Genomic DNA, 16274 nt, shown 5'->3' with positions numbered 1-16274 from the left:
ATGCTATGGAAACAATGAGGGGGGGCATTGAGGATTAGACCCCAAGCTGCTTTAGTGGTACAGTCCAATTCAAATGCCCCTGACTGCTTTTATAACAATAAAGAAAACATTAGGAAATACAATCATACATCTCTTATTCAACAGATAACTTAGTCCTAAGACTTCATCTTTCAAACTGAGGGCTGACAAATCTTTCTGTTCCCCCTCTATTTCTCTCCCACGTGTTCTGTGCAGCTTTTTCAAATGAATTTTCTTAAATGAAGCAAACGAACAGAATCCAAATCTGGCAATTATCTTTATTTGCTCAGGAAACATACCATGGGTGAGCCACAACACCAAATCATTATGCCCCACATGCTTGTTGGCAGGGCTTCATGGTAACTGTAGTTCTTGGACATTTGCAGAGAAATAGTTTGGCCACCCTTGTGCTATAGCTTGATAGGCATTGCCCACCCTCTTCGTGGAAATGATTAGGCCCTAAAGATGTGTGCATCTCTTATGCATGTTCATCTTTTTCTCCTTCTTTTGCCTTAATCATTTGCTTTCTTAATTGTCCAAAGTTGAACTCGGGTCAATTTATAGTATTAAATCTCAATCTATTCTGTGCAGCTCTCTCATCCATCCTTTGTCAACTTTTTTTTTTTTTGCCATTGAGAAACCTCTGAAACATTCTTCAGGCATAATGGAACCTCAAAAGTGGCATGATCATGCAGAATAGCTGTGTACATGTCCCCCCAGTTCCCCTCCTCTCCCCAGCCCCTCCAGGCCCATAATTAGCCATTGGGGGTATGAACATGACCATATATAGTCATATCATCCAATAAATGTTTAACAATCGTATATGTATATGTATATGTATATGTATATGTATATGTATATGTATATGTATATGTATATGTATATGTATATGTATATGTATATGTATATGTATATGTATATGTATATGTATATGTATATGTATATGTATATGTATATGTATATGTAAACTTCCAGCAATTCGGGAAACCCCAGGGTTCCATGAAATGCTAGCTGAGAAAGCTTGGTCTAATCTAAGGCTGTATGGACATCCCAGTCCTTCAAGCATGCTGGAAAAGGAAGACCGTGGCTATGGCTTCAGGATTCAGCTTCCTGAGCATCTACACTTTTTCTTTAGAAGCATCTAGAGGGCAGGTATAAAAGTATGTGGACAATGATGGCTGTCAGAGAAGTGATTTCCATTGGTTAGGGGTAGACCTTTAGCTGATTGCTCCTCTCCATAGCTAGCAAATACCAAAATAATGCAAAGGGGGGAAATGATAAAATTGCACAACATAAAAGAACATTTGCAAAGTTCTGTAGTATATAGAGGTTGCTTAATTCCTCTTTGGTTGCCTGTATATAGGATTACTGTATGTGTGTGCACAATATATAGTATAATTGCCCCAGAGGAAATGTTATTAATGTCCTTTTATTAGTTGTGACCTCATCATTTTACACAAGTGGATGTATGGGCAGCTCTTCATATACCCAAAGCAGCAATTTGTGTCAAAACCATTTGTGTAACTTCAATTCAGTGCATTTGGCAGACAAGGTTCTTTTTAAAATTCTGCTCTTGACTGTAAATTAAATCTTCGCTAGTTGGTGGCCATGCTGCATTGGCAAACTTAAGGGTTGCAGCAAGTGTAAATCAGCAGAGCTCCACTTTGCTAAAAGCACTAAAGGTGCCTTAGCATTTGCTGGCAGGGGCTCATGGGAATTGCAGTCCATGAACATCTGGAGGACGACAGGTTGACTACAACTGCCTTAGTGGAGCACAAAGTTACCACCCATTCCCACAGAAAACAGTATCCTTCAAAGAAGTTTAAAGGAAGCAAAAAAGCTCCATCAGGGTGGAAGGTCTCCATAGGATTCCAAATATCCCTAGGCTAGAGGCTCACCAAAGAACTTCCATGAATGTGCTTAGTTGACCAATGGGTAAGGTGCTGACAAGATCACCCGCCCTTTGGGAAATCTGACTCAGTGGAGGAACCCTGTACATCAGTTGATTAGACGTGAGATTACAGCTGCCACCAAATCTTTTTCTTTCTTTTTTTGAAAGCACTCATTCAAGGTGAATGTTGTGGTTTCCAATACGAAGTAGTGTGAAAAAAGTTTGAGAGAAGCAAAGGGTGTTTTGTGTAAACTGATGATGGTTCACAATGAGCTCCATTCATCTCTATTCAGTATTTAGTGCAAGTGCATGAGAAGAATCTGCCCAAACTAAAATTTGAAGAAGAATGGGAGATGCACCAACAGCCTCTCAAAATGGCTCTCTTGTTATTGCTGTATATCATGTAAGTGAGAGAGAGCCTGGGCAAGATTGCAGTTATGTGGTAGGTAAGTAGTATTGGAGAATTAACAACACAATGCAAGTGGAATATCCATCATTGTTTAATAAGTGAACCACGGTTAATTTCTGAAATTTCAAATGGTGGAAACCTTCTGATCTAGCCATTACTTTGGCCCCTCATGGCAGGGATATTATCCAACTAGAATAGTCTGCTGATGTGCTCACCAAAGCGTTCCCTGTCATTCCACACAAATTGGATAATGCAATTTCAATGCCCTTTAGAACGACCATTTAATCACTTACCATGAATGGTCCTTCTCCTTGAAGTCAGGAGGACGCCTTGGTGGGTGTTTCCCGCCACTTTAACTGGGAGGCAGGACTAATTGTCAACTTCCTGTCCTGCGTGGTGGGAGGCACCCTGCTCCAGTCGTCTTCCTGCCTATCCTGGGAGTAGCAGGTCTGGCTGGTCTCTCCCCAATTATTAATGTGTAGTGTTAAAATTGATTGTTAATTTAAATTAAATTGTAGTTCATAAGTCAGTAGTCAGTAGTAGTTCTTAGTACTAAAATGTTTAGAGTGATAGAATTGTTTTTTCTTAAGATTAGAACAATTACAGTTTAAATTCTTTTACAGTTGGGCACATGTTTTGCACAGGAAAATCCAGCAGCAAACCACGTTGAAAGTGAATTATCCAACATGTGTGGAATGAGAGTATTTGATGACATTGTGGTTTTTAATCTTGGTAGCTAAGCAGGTTTGGTACTTGGATGTGGAACCTCTAAGAAAAACTCTGCAGAGGAAGGAGGAAGATGATGGCAAACAATGCTGCTTCTCAATGGCCTTGAAAGCACCTTGCTGGGAACTGAGTCAGTTGCAACTTGGTGCAACATCCATGGAGAATAGTCCAGTGGCAGAAGACCTAAGACACAATGAAGTTCACACTAGCATTGGTGTTGATATGATCTACTTTGTCATTCCATAGCCCTGTATTAATCTACATACGTTTCTTCTCCTGGTACCTTGACAGGTTGACAGTTCCACTTAATAAACGCTGAACTTGTGTGCAAATCTACCCAGACACCCTCTGACAAATATTACAGTTTGCTGAGGAAGGGAGGAGCAGGCCTGGAGATGAATGATGGAAAGAGCTACATTCAGCTTGTGCTAAAAGTAATTAGTAACTCCAGCATCAGCATTAACAAGAGTAGTGTTTGAAGTACACTCAGGGACATAGCAATACAGATTCATTGCAAAATAATCTTTTTTAAAGTTCTAATAATGAAGGTAAATATCCCCCATCACATACATAGACCTCTTATAAATTTAACAGACTAATATGTGACAAGCTATCAAGTGGAACTTTCTATCAAATCACAGGGAAATATTCAAATCAATGAAACAAAAGCTCTCCCTCCATTCCTTTTATTTCTGTGTCCAAGAGGAGATGATCCATTTATTTCGCTTATACTAGATGCCATTCTTTTGGACAATCACAGGCACCAGAAGGACAAGGGCTGAGTAAAAGGAAATATGCCTTTCTGGAGTAGCAGTCCCCTGGTCATATGCTGGGTCATGGTAGTGTGGAGAAAGAGAAGCCACAACAGGCCTTGAACAATGTTGATAGATCCACTACTTGAGGTCGGTCAGAGAGAGAGGCTTTGCCATAAAACAGGAATGGCCAAACTGTGGCTCTCCAGACATCCACAGACTACAATTCCCATGAGCCCTTGCCAGCATTTGTCCATGGACATCTGAAGAGCCACAGTTTGGCCACCCCTGCCCATAAATCATTGGCTATCCTGCAGTTAATGCTTCCATTTAAAAAAACGCAACAAGTTGAGACTGGAGAGCATTCTTCAAATCAGCGCATTAACAGAAAGTACATAGGAACCTGAAAAAAATAATTCTTTAACAATTAGTCCCTTGAAATTGCAAAATAATATCGGTTTTAGTAGCTTGAGAACACTTGACGAGCTCCATGGAAAGGCTCTTATATTAAAAAAAAAGAACGGATAGGTTGAAGTACAGGAGATGAAGCCACTCTTTTGCATGATGAGAATGACTTTGTTCTGAAGAGAGTAGTGTTTCCTCTGCCTCAGTGAAAATAGCTGTACAGGTAGCAACCCCAAGCTTTCACAGGCATGTTCCTTCCCCAGCGTCAATCTTCTAAGTCCTAATATAAAAACAAGTGGAACTGTTCCCAGCCTTCAAGGCCATCCTTTTCACACAGGACCAGATTCTGGTTTACTCCACATTGTTTAAGAATGCTTCTCAAGACCGGCAGGTGGTGTGAAGATGTGTAGAAATATTGGCAACCAATTGCCATGTTGCAGGTGAACATTAGAAATGAGGTGACTAAAATAACACCCTCTTCAAGATGAACATTTTAGAAGACTCAACTAAAACCAGCTTATAGAAAAAAAACACAGTTGGTTTAATACAAAACATAAAATTGTGACTATTTTTCCAAATGCCCAATAAACACTGATTGTAATTATTCTCATAATTATTTTCATGTATAAATCCAATGCTTTGAGTGCTTTGATGTCATGAAACAGCCTGGGATCAGATGCAGAGTTATATCGTGCTGTTTTCCATGAACAATGAGACTAATAGAGATTGCAGATCTGGAATTTTTCTGCTTCCTAATTCTCTCAGCAGCTTCTAAAGAAAAAAAAATGGTTCTTTGGTAATGGTAATGCCATGGATTAAATGCCTCAGGGCACAGAGAACTGCAAAGAAGTCTGGCAAAAATCATTCTTCTTCCCCTGTTCATTGTTTGAGTTTCTACTGGCACGGAAGACCTCAGGGTCTTCTGCAGTCTCATTTGTGTTGCTTGTGTGTCCCTATTGCATTGGTTCTTATCTTTTCTGCATGAGTTTATCTCCCTCTAGAGGTTGATTAGATATTATATTGCTTTATGTCCGACTTAAAAACTTGCAGTTTAAACCATTAGGTTTTTACACCTGACATAACAATGTCACATCAAATAGGCCACTAGAGGAAGTAAAACATATGTTTAAATAATTAAGCAACAAGGACGCAATACACATTAGAAAGTGAAAGGAATCCTCTGTTAGCATAACATGAAAGTGGTTTCACTGGATCTCTCCTCCACACTGTTACCTGTGGCGCATTTATTTTATTCAATAAGGATCCCACAACCAGCAGTATTAGAGTTTCTGGAGGAAGTAGAAGGTGGGAGATCCAGGGCTCATCTTTAACTGCTTCTGTGGAGTGGATTAAATAAAAGGGTAAGGCCACCTGGGGAGGAATTAGGGCGGGTCCTGTCCGGGATAAAAACTCAGAGGGCCCAATCAGGAGCCGCAAAGCTGCTCCTGATTGGGCCCTCCGAGTGTCCATCCAGGGCCAAGCAGCCAATGGGGAGGCGTGCAAAGCACGGCTCCCCATTGGCTGCTTGGCCCGGCCTCGCTTGGCCCGGCCGGGGACTTGCCGAGCAGACTGAACTGGCAGCCTGCACGGTAAGTCCTCCAGCCCAGCCTCTCCTCCACCTAGGAAAAGGAGCAGGGATGCCGCGTCGAAGGGGGGGGGCCTTGCCGCTGGGGGGGCGCGGTAGGTCAGGCCCTTCTCCCGGCCCCAGGAACAACCTCGCCACAGTGGGTGGCTGGCTGCTGGCCTTCTTCCAGCCCCGGGGCCAGCCTCGCTGCAGTGAGCCTGCTCCACGGGCTGAGAGAAGGCCTTCTGGGTGGGGGGGCTGCCACCGGCCTTCTCTCAGCCCCCGGGGCCTAGAAAAGGCTTTCCGAGCCTTCCAAGTGTGGGGGGGCCAGCCGCAGACCTTCTCCCGGCTCCGGGACCAGCCCACAGCCGGCAGAACGCCCCAGGTCGCACCCCACTAGTCGCGGCATCCCAGCCCCCAGGAAGCCTTTGCCCTGCGAAGGCTTCCCCGGGGACCGGGGCCTAGCGCCCATTTTATTTAGGGATAAAATGGGCTTTAATTCCAGCTTCACATAAAATGGTTAATGCACTTTCAGTGCACTTTAGATTTTCCTGTTCTGCACAGGAAAATCTAGCTGCAAAACACATTGAACATTGCATCATCCTACACATACAGAATGTGCCCAGGAGTGCTTTCAATTGATAAATTGTAGGCTCCAATCTGCGGACTGTACAAAGTCACTTCAGATGAAGAAACCAAGTAGCCCATTTAAAACAATAAAATCTGGATATTGTGTAGCATGTGAACACTTTTATATTTTTAACATAGTGTTTCCTTCCTAGCACTGATCATAAAAGCTTTTACATGGAGTGATCTACTTTCCTGCTCAGGAATCAGGAATCCTAGCTGATTCATCTACCTTGTCAGTCAGAGATTCTAGCTCAGAGTAGAATATATACTTTGCAAACAAGTTGAATGTCTGATATCTTAGCACATTTCCAGTGACAGCATTTCCAGTAGACTTAGGAAAGCCAATCAGAGTACCTAACAATTGATTCAGTCAACCAATATTCCATATCATGATTTAAAAACATGTTTTGATAATTCAGATGCAAGTGTTTGCAGTTCCACCATAGTGACTGTCTACTTGGGTACATTGTTGTGGTTCCTTTCACAGCAGGTTGGACACACATCTTGAATCCCAGGTGACCCATAATGTGGTGAGTCCAATCCCTCTCTTGATCTGCCATCAATTCCATGCTGGAAGCAAGCAGTGAAATGGGAGTCAGGTTCTACAGTCAAAAGAGGTCAGGGCTCCTACCTTGAAAGTGACCGGTGGAAAATGGCATGATGAAAAGGATTGGCTTGTAGCTGATGGGGAACAAGTGGAATACATTGAGCCTGATTAGCCTGCTGGTTAGGCAGGGAGGGATATTTGGCCTGTGTCCCAGTGAGATGCCAAGAAACGATTCCCCAGAAGCCCAAATCATTATGGCTTACCGAAGCATCATTACCTTAGGAAATAATTCAAAAACTAACACCCCTGGTCTTCCCTGTTGGCTAAGTAACTGTGAAAAGCAATGCAAGAGGCAATCCATAGAAACTTTTATTCCTCCAACATTCTTATGCCAACAAATAATTTTAAGGACTCTGCAGTGATCACCTGACTTAGAAAAGGTATAACTGTGCTTAGGATAGAGCTGTAAATCGACATGGCCTGCTTTTACTCTGTCGCTTGGTTGCTCTTCCATTAACAAGAGGTCATGATTTAGCTGTTCTGTAATAAGCTCTCTTGCATTTTTTATGTAGCGGGGCTCTGGTGAGAAACAGATCTAAGATATATAAGGAAAGAGGAAATTAATGGAGAGTCGTTTTGACAGTATTCAACTCCTCAAGGCTGGTGTTGACTGCACATCCATAACATGAGTGAAATAGCAATAGCCATCCTCTTGGAACTGTCACTTGGATGAGAATGCCTGGGAGTTTCTCGGTTCCTCTCCAGTTTTGCTGGTGATTTCTCACTGGAAGGCCCATATCAACTTCTCCCCTATCTGCTTCATTCTAGCAGCCATTTGATCTATCAAATCAGAAGTTCAAAATCTTGTGGGTGGGTGAGTAGGTGGGAATTATGTCCAATATCTATTGGGCTCTCAGAACCCCCTCCCATTCAGATATGCTCACAGCTGTTCCAACCCCCGGTCCAGGGACTGGTACCGGTCCATGGATCAGTTGGTACCAGGCTGCTGCTCCTCCTCGTCCTCCTCCCCAGCTGCTGCCTCGGGGGCTGCCCTGCCACTCTGCCGCCGGCTCAGCTTTGGTGCTCTCCAGCAGCTGCCATGGCGGGGACTCTCCCTCGGTATGGCACTGCACAGCTGCTGCTGGCAGTGCCCCCCAGTGAGTGGCAGGAAGTCAGGGTTGCCGGCGGGAAAGCAAGCAGAGCAGGGGCTCAGGCGGTGGTGACATCCCTCAGCAAAAGACTACCCACCTCCCGGGCCTCAGTAAAAAAAAGCACTGACTGGTCCCCAGTGATAAAAAGGTTGGGGACCACTGCATGGGGTTGCAGTCATAATGTTACTGTGAATAGATGTTCTACAGTTGCCTGTGTTACGTTATGATTGTTATTGTTGATAATGCCGCGTTAATTGATGACACAGTTATTAAACTAGTATTATACTCTATTACGCAATCCATGTTCTTTGTAAACCACCCTGAGCCATAAGGACGGGTGGGATATAAATCAATATCCATAAATAATTAAAAATATGTTTCCCATTGAAATGAATGGCAACAGCAATCACAATGATACCTTAATAGGATTAGTTTGACTTTCAATGTTAAAACAGCCCAAACAAGGTCTTCTAAAAATGACATAAGAATCAAATTTCTTTTCACCCTGGCTCACCTTTACCACCAACATTTGGTATTTTGTGTAGCCCAAGCGTTATAATGAAAAAATCCTGAAGCAACAGTGGGAGATAATCAGGGGGCATGAAGGCTCTGGGTCATGAAGGCTCTCTGCTGAAAGAACTGGGGGCATCGTTTAAAGCAGTGGTCCCCAACCTTTCTGAGGTTGGGGACCGGCAGGGCATCGGGGCGCGGCCAGCGCGGGCCACGCCCACGCATCGGGCCGCACCCGCGAGCCACGCCCACGCATCGGGCCGCACCCGCGAGCCACGCCCACGCATCGGGCCGCACCCGCGTGCTGCGCCCGGGTGCAGCGCCCACGCATCGGGCCGCGCCCGCGTGGGCACGGCCATCCCTGATTCCCTCTCCCTGCCCTCCCACAGTAAGAAGCTTCCTGGGCCGCAAGCGGCCCGGGAAGTTTTTTACTGCGGGGGGGGCGGGGAGAGGGAGCCGCAGCCCGGCACCATGGCCTTCGCGGCCCGGCACCGGGCCGCAGCCCGCAGGTTGGGGACCACTGGTTTAAAGAGCTTGTTCTGGACTGCTGCTCAAAACACTCTGCCTCTTTCCCAGGTTCTCCCAAGTGGATGCGTTGGTCTTGTCTAATTCCCTCCTGAGCTGCTTATGATGTGGAATAGGGCCAGAGAAACATCATATGGCTTAACCTGATTCTGGCAAAGTTGGGGGGTGCCAATTTGTGTTGGGTTGCTTCCAAAAATCCCTCTAAAATGGTCTCAGGATTCTCCCATGAAAGCAACCTGTGTTTTTTTTGCAAGCCATCATTTGAGTGCTCAGAAGGGATCCTTACAAAACTGATACTTTCCTCTGTTCAGCACCCATGACAGTGCCATAATACACTCCAGGTACAGATGGGAGGTGTCTGGCCTCTGTAAGCCAGCTGAAGAAAAACTACAACAGGCCCCCTCCTTTTTGTCTTATGAGTCTTTCAATGACGGTTAGTCCCCTGTTCCATTACCAAGATAAAATCATTTTACTTTGCAAGAGATGCCTGGCAAGCAAAGAGGATGAGGCCAGCTTCATTTGACACTGGCCTCAGATTCCAGGGGCAGAAGTTTGGAGGTTGCTGCTTCTTTGAGTATCTCAGAAGATGATAGAAATAGAAAGTGAGAGAACTAGAGTTGTTTCCTATCTAATACCTGATCCATATCATTCACACCTAATACTTTAGTATGTAGAATATCCCAAAACAGACAAGAAAACATCAAAAACAATCATGTAAGAATGATTACCCACCTCCTCTCCATCAGAACATTTCCCACAATCCCTATGCTCTGCAGTCATACATGAAAAGAGACACCTTGGCTGATTCCGCATGGAGGGTGTAGCGTCAGGCTGTCCCCTGGTGTTTCCACCAGGAGAAGGTGGTCCAGAGTTTCATACCACCACACATGGTAACCATCCCACCAATGACCCAGAGCACTGCAGCCACAAGAGGGTGCTGGGCGGTGGTACATCAGGAGGGCCCATCACAGTTCCTGCCACAGAATGCAGATTGGCTACCAACACATGTCCGTGCATTGGCAGAGACCCTGTTGCTGCCCTGGCTGCCTACTGGCATGCTGGAGATATCCATGTTCCCTTGCTCCATGGCTTCCAGGTGCCTGGGTTGGACCACCGGACAGAGAGGCCCTTGGCTAGCGTCGATTTCATGTGGTGTCAGGAGTTTCTCCCACTCCCGGACGAGAGGTATGTGGGGGTGATATCCTGTTTGGAATTGGCCCTACAGTATTTTTCAGACATTACCTTTGGGGATATCCAACCATACATACTGGGAGTATGCACTATTTGTTATCCTCACAGGGATGCCATTTTCTCTCAACGGAGCCACTACATGTATTTTAAGCCTTGATCCCAAGCAGGAGCGGGGGAAAGTCCTGCTAGCTAGCACTGATGTTCTCCACTGGTCCTCATGCAGGTACTTAAGGTCTAGACATGCCCAGAGCCACAAACTGAAGGTCTTCTGTCTTTCAGAGCCTGAGAAATGTGGTATAGAGCTGAGCAGGATTGGCTAGCAGAGTGAGTGAGTGAGTGAGAGAGAGAGAGAGAGAGTGAGTGAGAGAGAGAGAGAGGGGGAGAGAGGGAGAGAGAGAGAGAGAGAGAGGGAGAGAGGGAGAGAGGGAGAGAGGGAGAGCTCAGATACCTCTTTTTCCTGCTTGTTGTTGCAATTTTACTACCCTGTATCATAAGCTGTTTTGGCTCCTCCCTGGGGAGAAAAGCAGAATATAAACACTACATAGAACCCTTAGGCTACAGGTCCATGAAGTATTTGCTTCACAAAACTCTTCAGTGAAAATAATCCACTGAGCCCTATTGACACGGTGACGCAGCTTATTGGGAATGTCATGAGTAGCTTACACTTTTGTTGATGGGCTCCCCATATGTGTGGCTTAACATCTGAAAATACCTGAAAACCCCAATTCAGCTGACTGGATAAGGGAATGAGTGCACAAGGCACCTATACATTTCTTCCTACCCATCCCTTGGGACACCACATAGAACCTCAGGGGTTGTGAACATGACACCTCATTAGAAACTCAGTGATCCTACCCTTCAACTGCTCAAGACAGATGTTGGAGAGTTTGTTCTTTGCCATCATCCAACTGCATTGTGTGACTGCAACTTTTCTACCAGGACTCCTTACACAATTCCAGCTCTCCTACCATCTCACAGTTGGGCCTGCAGGGGCAAAAAAAATGCAGCAAGTAGGTTCATTTTCGAAAAGCTATACGTGCTGGAAACCAACATGGCCAATTGTTTCTTTACAACCGTTTGATCCTTGTTGTAAAGAAAGAGATCTGTTACCTTGACATATTCTGTGCCATTTGTGTTGCATTGCAGCTATTAAGTTTTGCAGGTTATCTTGAGTACAACAGCAGAATCCAGGGCAAAAGAACCTACCAAACGTGCCCACTTTCTTAAAAAATGAGCAATTTCTTTGCCTTAAAAATAAGACATTTGGGGGGGGGGGGGGGTGGAGGGGAAAAGAAGGAACCCCAGTTAACAACCAGTGTCAACTTTCAATGCCCTCAGTCCCAGTAACAGGTCTTCTTTGGCACTTGAGAATGGTCACAAGTAATTTGCCTTTTTTATTCATCGAGAACAAAATTTACAAAGTCATTCATACATTTTTTTTCTTTTTTTGTATATTTTTGTTGGTTTGTTTTTTACTGACTTTGAAAATTTGGGAATATTCAAAATACACTTTTTTTTTAACCCCACTTCATTCTTTCATTATTTACAGATATGTACAAGAAAAAGGGAAGAGTCTTTTTTTTTTTAAACTGTATTAAAAATCTTTGCTGGTTGTTGTTCTCCTTATATGGATGTCCCATGGGATGGCTCCATGGCTTCTGGAATGACTCCCCCTGGCACGGACTGAAAGGACATGGGGATGGGTGTTTTCACAGGGCTCTGACGAAATAGTCCTCCGTTTGGCGATCTGTGTTTACACTGTATAGAGGGCATGGTGGCGGAGCTGCTCAGAGGCAGTGGCAGATTGCTGCCCGAGGCACCCGTGAGTGTCCTGCTGGCCCCGTGAGTTGTCTGTTCTGGTAAAAAGGTGGTGACAGAAAGTTGCGTGTTCTGATATTCCCGCATGGGCTCTAAGGTCTGGCCGGGCTGCATGCCACCAATCTCCAAGGCTGAGATTTCAATGGATGCGGGGGAAAGCTGCTTGTGAGCCAAGTCTTCGTCAATTAAACTGTTCATACGCCGGTGGACCTGTTCCAGGTTCACTTCTTTATCCTGTGAGAGAGAAGGAGAAAAACCCACAGTCAGTCCCAAAAGTTGGCCAGGAAAAGATGCTAATCTATTTGTCCACGTCATTCAGGTTGCCCTTCCACCCGAATACATGCCTTTTGCAGCCTGAGCATCCATTGTTGAGTCTACTTGGGGCTACCTTTACCATCTGGAGGACAGGATCTATATGAGATCTACATAAACTGAAACCTATCAAGTATAACACAGCACATCATCCATGTAGGACAGGTGACTAAAGGGTTAATACAATTCTTGTACTTGCTGCCCTTTGGACCTACAAAGCATGATGGTTACCAAACTCTTGGGAGGACTCAAGCAGTCTTTTTGGATCACATTACTCTGGCCTGATGTAAAACATGGAGGCTCCACTTTTGCCAGATAACACTGTTATATCAGAAAATTAAATATCATCTTTCTACTATTTCATCTTTTGAGGTTTTAAGAATAAGTAAATGGTTTTAATTATATTATCACGTCTGTTTTCTTTCATTTTCCGACACTGGGAAGTTAAAATTGGAAACAGATTCTCAATTAATGTACATCAGAATTGATTGTCTCACATTCTGTTGTACACTGTACACTTTCATTTCTTTAGAAAAAAGGACATGAGGTTCCTAAGCCTCAGAACCAAGAGAGTAGGTTATCATTGTAATAGGGAGTAGTATTTCAGTAAGATGATCAGAATCACTTCATAGGAGTGGCGGTTGGAAAGAAGAAAGGAGTTGACTGTATTTTTTACTAAATAGGTAACCCAGTAATGACAAAATTTGAGTTCAGAAGGACCTTAGAGATGAACAATATTTTTGTTGGTCTCTAAGGTGCTTCTAAGACAAGAAAGAAGCTCTTCTATTGAAGATCAGCATAGTTACACTCTGAAAGACAAAGATCTTACAACCACGGTCACCAATGAAATGGTAGAATCTGAAGATGTGGAGGGCAAAGTAAGCTGCAGCATGAGTTGTTTGGAAGTGGATTTTGTGTACGATTTTGATAGCAGGAACAAGTCACAACACATATTATGGAGTCAAATAGTACAAGCTACATAAGCCATAAACCTGCCATAGATATCTCAGCACTTGCTGCACACAGTAGATGAATGCCACCCAATCACGAAACCATATGCTAAAAATGATTCATGCCATCAGCCTATGTAATCTGCAATGAATTTTCTTCCTAATACTAGGTGTTGGGATCCCAACAAACATAGACCTAAGAGGCAATGCCCAGCTTCAGGTATGTATTCACAAGACTTCCAACCATACACACACAGCCAGGGTAAATAAAATAAGGGGCTGTCGTTCTACCATCACCACTCTCTCATTTTTCCCCAAACAACTACTATTCCATATTGTCTGCATAGGAGACAAATCATGTAATTTTATTTAATGGTTTGGGGCAGAACAAAAGATTCTAGACCTACATTTGTCTGCAATGGGCAAATTGTGTGCTACTAAGACCATGTGGAAAGGGGGAAAGGATTGCTCTAGCTGAAAATGGGCTTCCTATGCTATGGGTTTGCTGCCCTGTGCAGGGAAGTTGGTTTTGATTAGTGCAACAAAGCAGATGGTGAGCAGTTTAATAATCTCTCTGCTTCCAATGTGGCCTCCAATCTGATTTGGGTCTGGGTCCATTAATAATGTACCCAATACAGATTAATGGAAATCCAAGAACTTTGGCATGTGTTTCTGTGCCCTTGGATGTGCATTTGACAAATCTGAGCCAAAAAAAAAAAATTCGTCCCCACAAATACCTTATCAGTATTTTTCAGGTATTAATTCAGCCAGGTGGCATGTTTGCTATTTTTCCTGCTGTCTGAAATGGCCAGCCCGTAAAATCTTTGGGACTTTTTGAAAATGTTTGGGACTTTTTGGTTCCACTGAATAACTGCAGCTAGAGTTCATTTAAGGGACTCAAGGTACTGTAGATCAGCAGTTCTCAACCTGGGGGTTGCAACCCCTAGGGGGGTTGATTAACCCTTCTCCCATGGGTTGCTGCCACCCCTGCCACTGCGCCGCTGCCACCTTCCTAGTGGCGTGAGGGTTGCATGCAGCCGCTTCGGCAATCACGGAAGCCTGAGACAGCCAGTGCTGCGGCGCAAAGGGGAGGGTCTCCAGCGCCACATCAGAGCTCTGTGCCTGCATGTGGGCACCACCCCTCCGTGACAAGGTGCTGGCCACCTTGGGCTTCCATGATCGCCAAAGTGGCCACACGTGGCCCTACAACCCCCTTTGGGGTAAGTTGAGAACCACTGCTGTAGATGGTCATTTGTTCCTCTTGTTCCTCCACAAAAGCCTTGTGAAGCTGATAGAGTGCCTGATCCAAGGTCACCCAGTGTGCTTCATGACAGAGTAGAATGGTAAGCCCAAATCTTGGTACAGCATCCTAGACTGATTCTCAAATCCAAACAGTGACCTGAAAAGCATTGTTTATAAAAGGAACCCCATTTTTACTACAAGGCAACTATGAAACTGATATGACCTACAGTTTGAATTGAGCATTTGTGACCACCAGATTTAAGAATGGGTACTTGACATGCCAAGAGATGTCAGCTGAGAATACGGCTGCCTGAAAAGTGCATGAAGAGGAATCTCATCCTTATCATGGATGGCCAAAAAAGGGAGTCATTTTGAAATTCTGCCTCTGCTCCCTTCATTCTTACTCTCCAATTTGTCCAGTTCATTTGCAAACCCATAATTCCAGTTCCCTCTGTCAGCACCTGACTAAGGCAAGAAGCTATAATGATCAGGCTGCCAAAGGAAGGAAACGAGAGTAATATATTCCACTCCTTTCCCCCCACTCCCACACACTATGCACTATTAGGCCAAAAAAAATAGTCTGAATAAAGAGCAGGACTTTAATACCAATTAATTGACATCCTCATTAGTCCAGGAATTCAATACTTTGCAAGGTGGAAGAACGCAACACAGATAAATGTGGAAAATAAGACTCCACGGCAGACATTAATTCAGCAACAGCCACTGACCTAGTCAAACATCACATGGAATTTGCTGACTCTTATTCCAAATGCAGTTTTGCTGAGGTTAGTTTAGCAGTTGCTGTTTCCGATTAAATCTGTACAGGTCTAGAGAAAGACACCCAGAGCCTCCCTCAAGATCCATTTGAACAGTATGAATGTCCTAGAGGAAGCGACAGTCACACATGGGCTCTGAAGCCACATGTGGCTGTTTGACAGGCCACTTCTGTCTCTTCTGAACACTGTTTTCCCAATTTGGCAACTGCCCAACATTTCAAGATAGTGGGCAAGGAGCTTGTCTGGTGGGGCTCACAGCTGGTCAGTGATGCCCACCTGAAAACAGTCACTGTCAGAGGAACATGGCTTTATGCCAGGGAAGGAAGTACATCTGAACGTTTGGGTTAATAGTAATTACAAAGGTGGTTCTCTGCAGAGTGAGTAGCACTGCCTTAATATCTGCTGTGACACCACTCAAAACAATCTCTGTGCATTTAGATCTTTAAAATGATTAACTGATGCTTATTGCCATGTGTGTCCTGTGTTGGCCCATGCCGTTCTCTAAGGCAGGGGTAGTCAACCTGTGGTCCTCCAGATGTCCATGGACTACAATTCCCAGGAGCCCCTCCCAGCAAATGCTGGCAGGTGCTCATGGGAATTGTAGTCCATGGACATCTGGAGGACCACAGGTTGACTACCCCTGCTCTAAGGCAATGCTAGGAGGTGACCCTGGAGGGAAGATTCGGGTTTAGAACAGAAGATTCATCCCGGTTGTTCACATTCCATATGGAAACCATGGCATTTCAATTCTAGTTGTGAATATTTTTTATTTATTTATAATTTGATTTCTAGATGGATGCTCCCAGAGAACCCCCTCGGCTTATACTCAGGTATATATAGTAATTGAAATAAATTAT

General features: G+C 44.4%; 1 protein-coding gene across 12 annotated transcripts in view; it reads right to left on the bottom strand.

The window, feature by feature from the left end:
* Positions 1 to 11688: 11688 nt before the first annotated feature.
* Positions 11689 to 16274, bottom strand: part of GRID1 (glutamate ionotropic receptor delta type subunit 1) — a 982837-nt gene continuing 978251 nt past the window's right edge. For 8 of the 12 annotated variants that reach the window (XM_077350620.1, XM_077350625.1, XM_077350619.1 and 5 more), the window contains one exon: positions 11689 to 12371. In XM_077350620.1, the coding sequence (XP_077206735.1) occupies positions 11943 to 12371 (429 nt within the window). In that variant the 3' untranslated portion in view covers positions 11689 to 11942. The remainder of the gene's footprint in view (positions 12372 to 16274) is intronic. The other 4 variants (XM_077350627.1, XM_077350628.1, XM_077350630.1 and 1 more) reach the window with 3 other exon arrangements.

The sequence above is a fragment of the Paroedura picta genome, chromosome 8 (assembly GCF_049243985.1).
Source record: "Paroedura picta isolate Pp20150507F chromosome 8, Ppicta_v3.0, whole genome shotgun sequence".
In the NCBI taxonomy this organism is placed as follows: domain Eukaryota; kingdom Metazoa; phylum Chordata; class Lepidosauria; order Squamata; family Gekkonidae; genus Paroedura; species Paroedura picta.
Note: the sequence above shows the minus strand (reverse complement) of the source record. Positions and strands in the feature narration are given on the sequence as shown.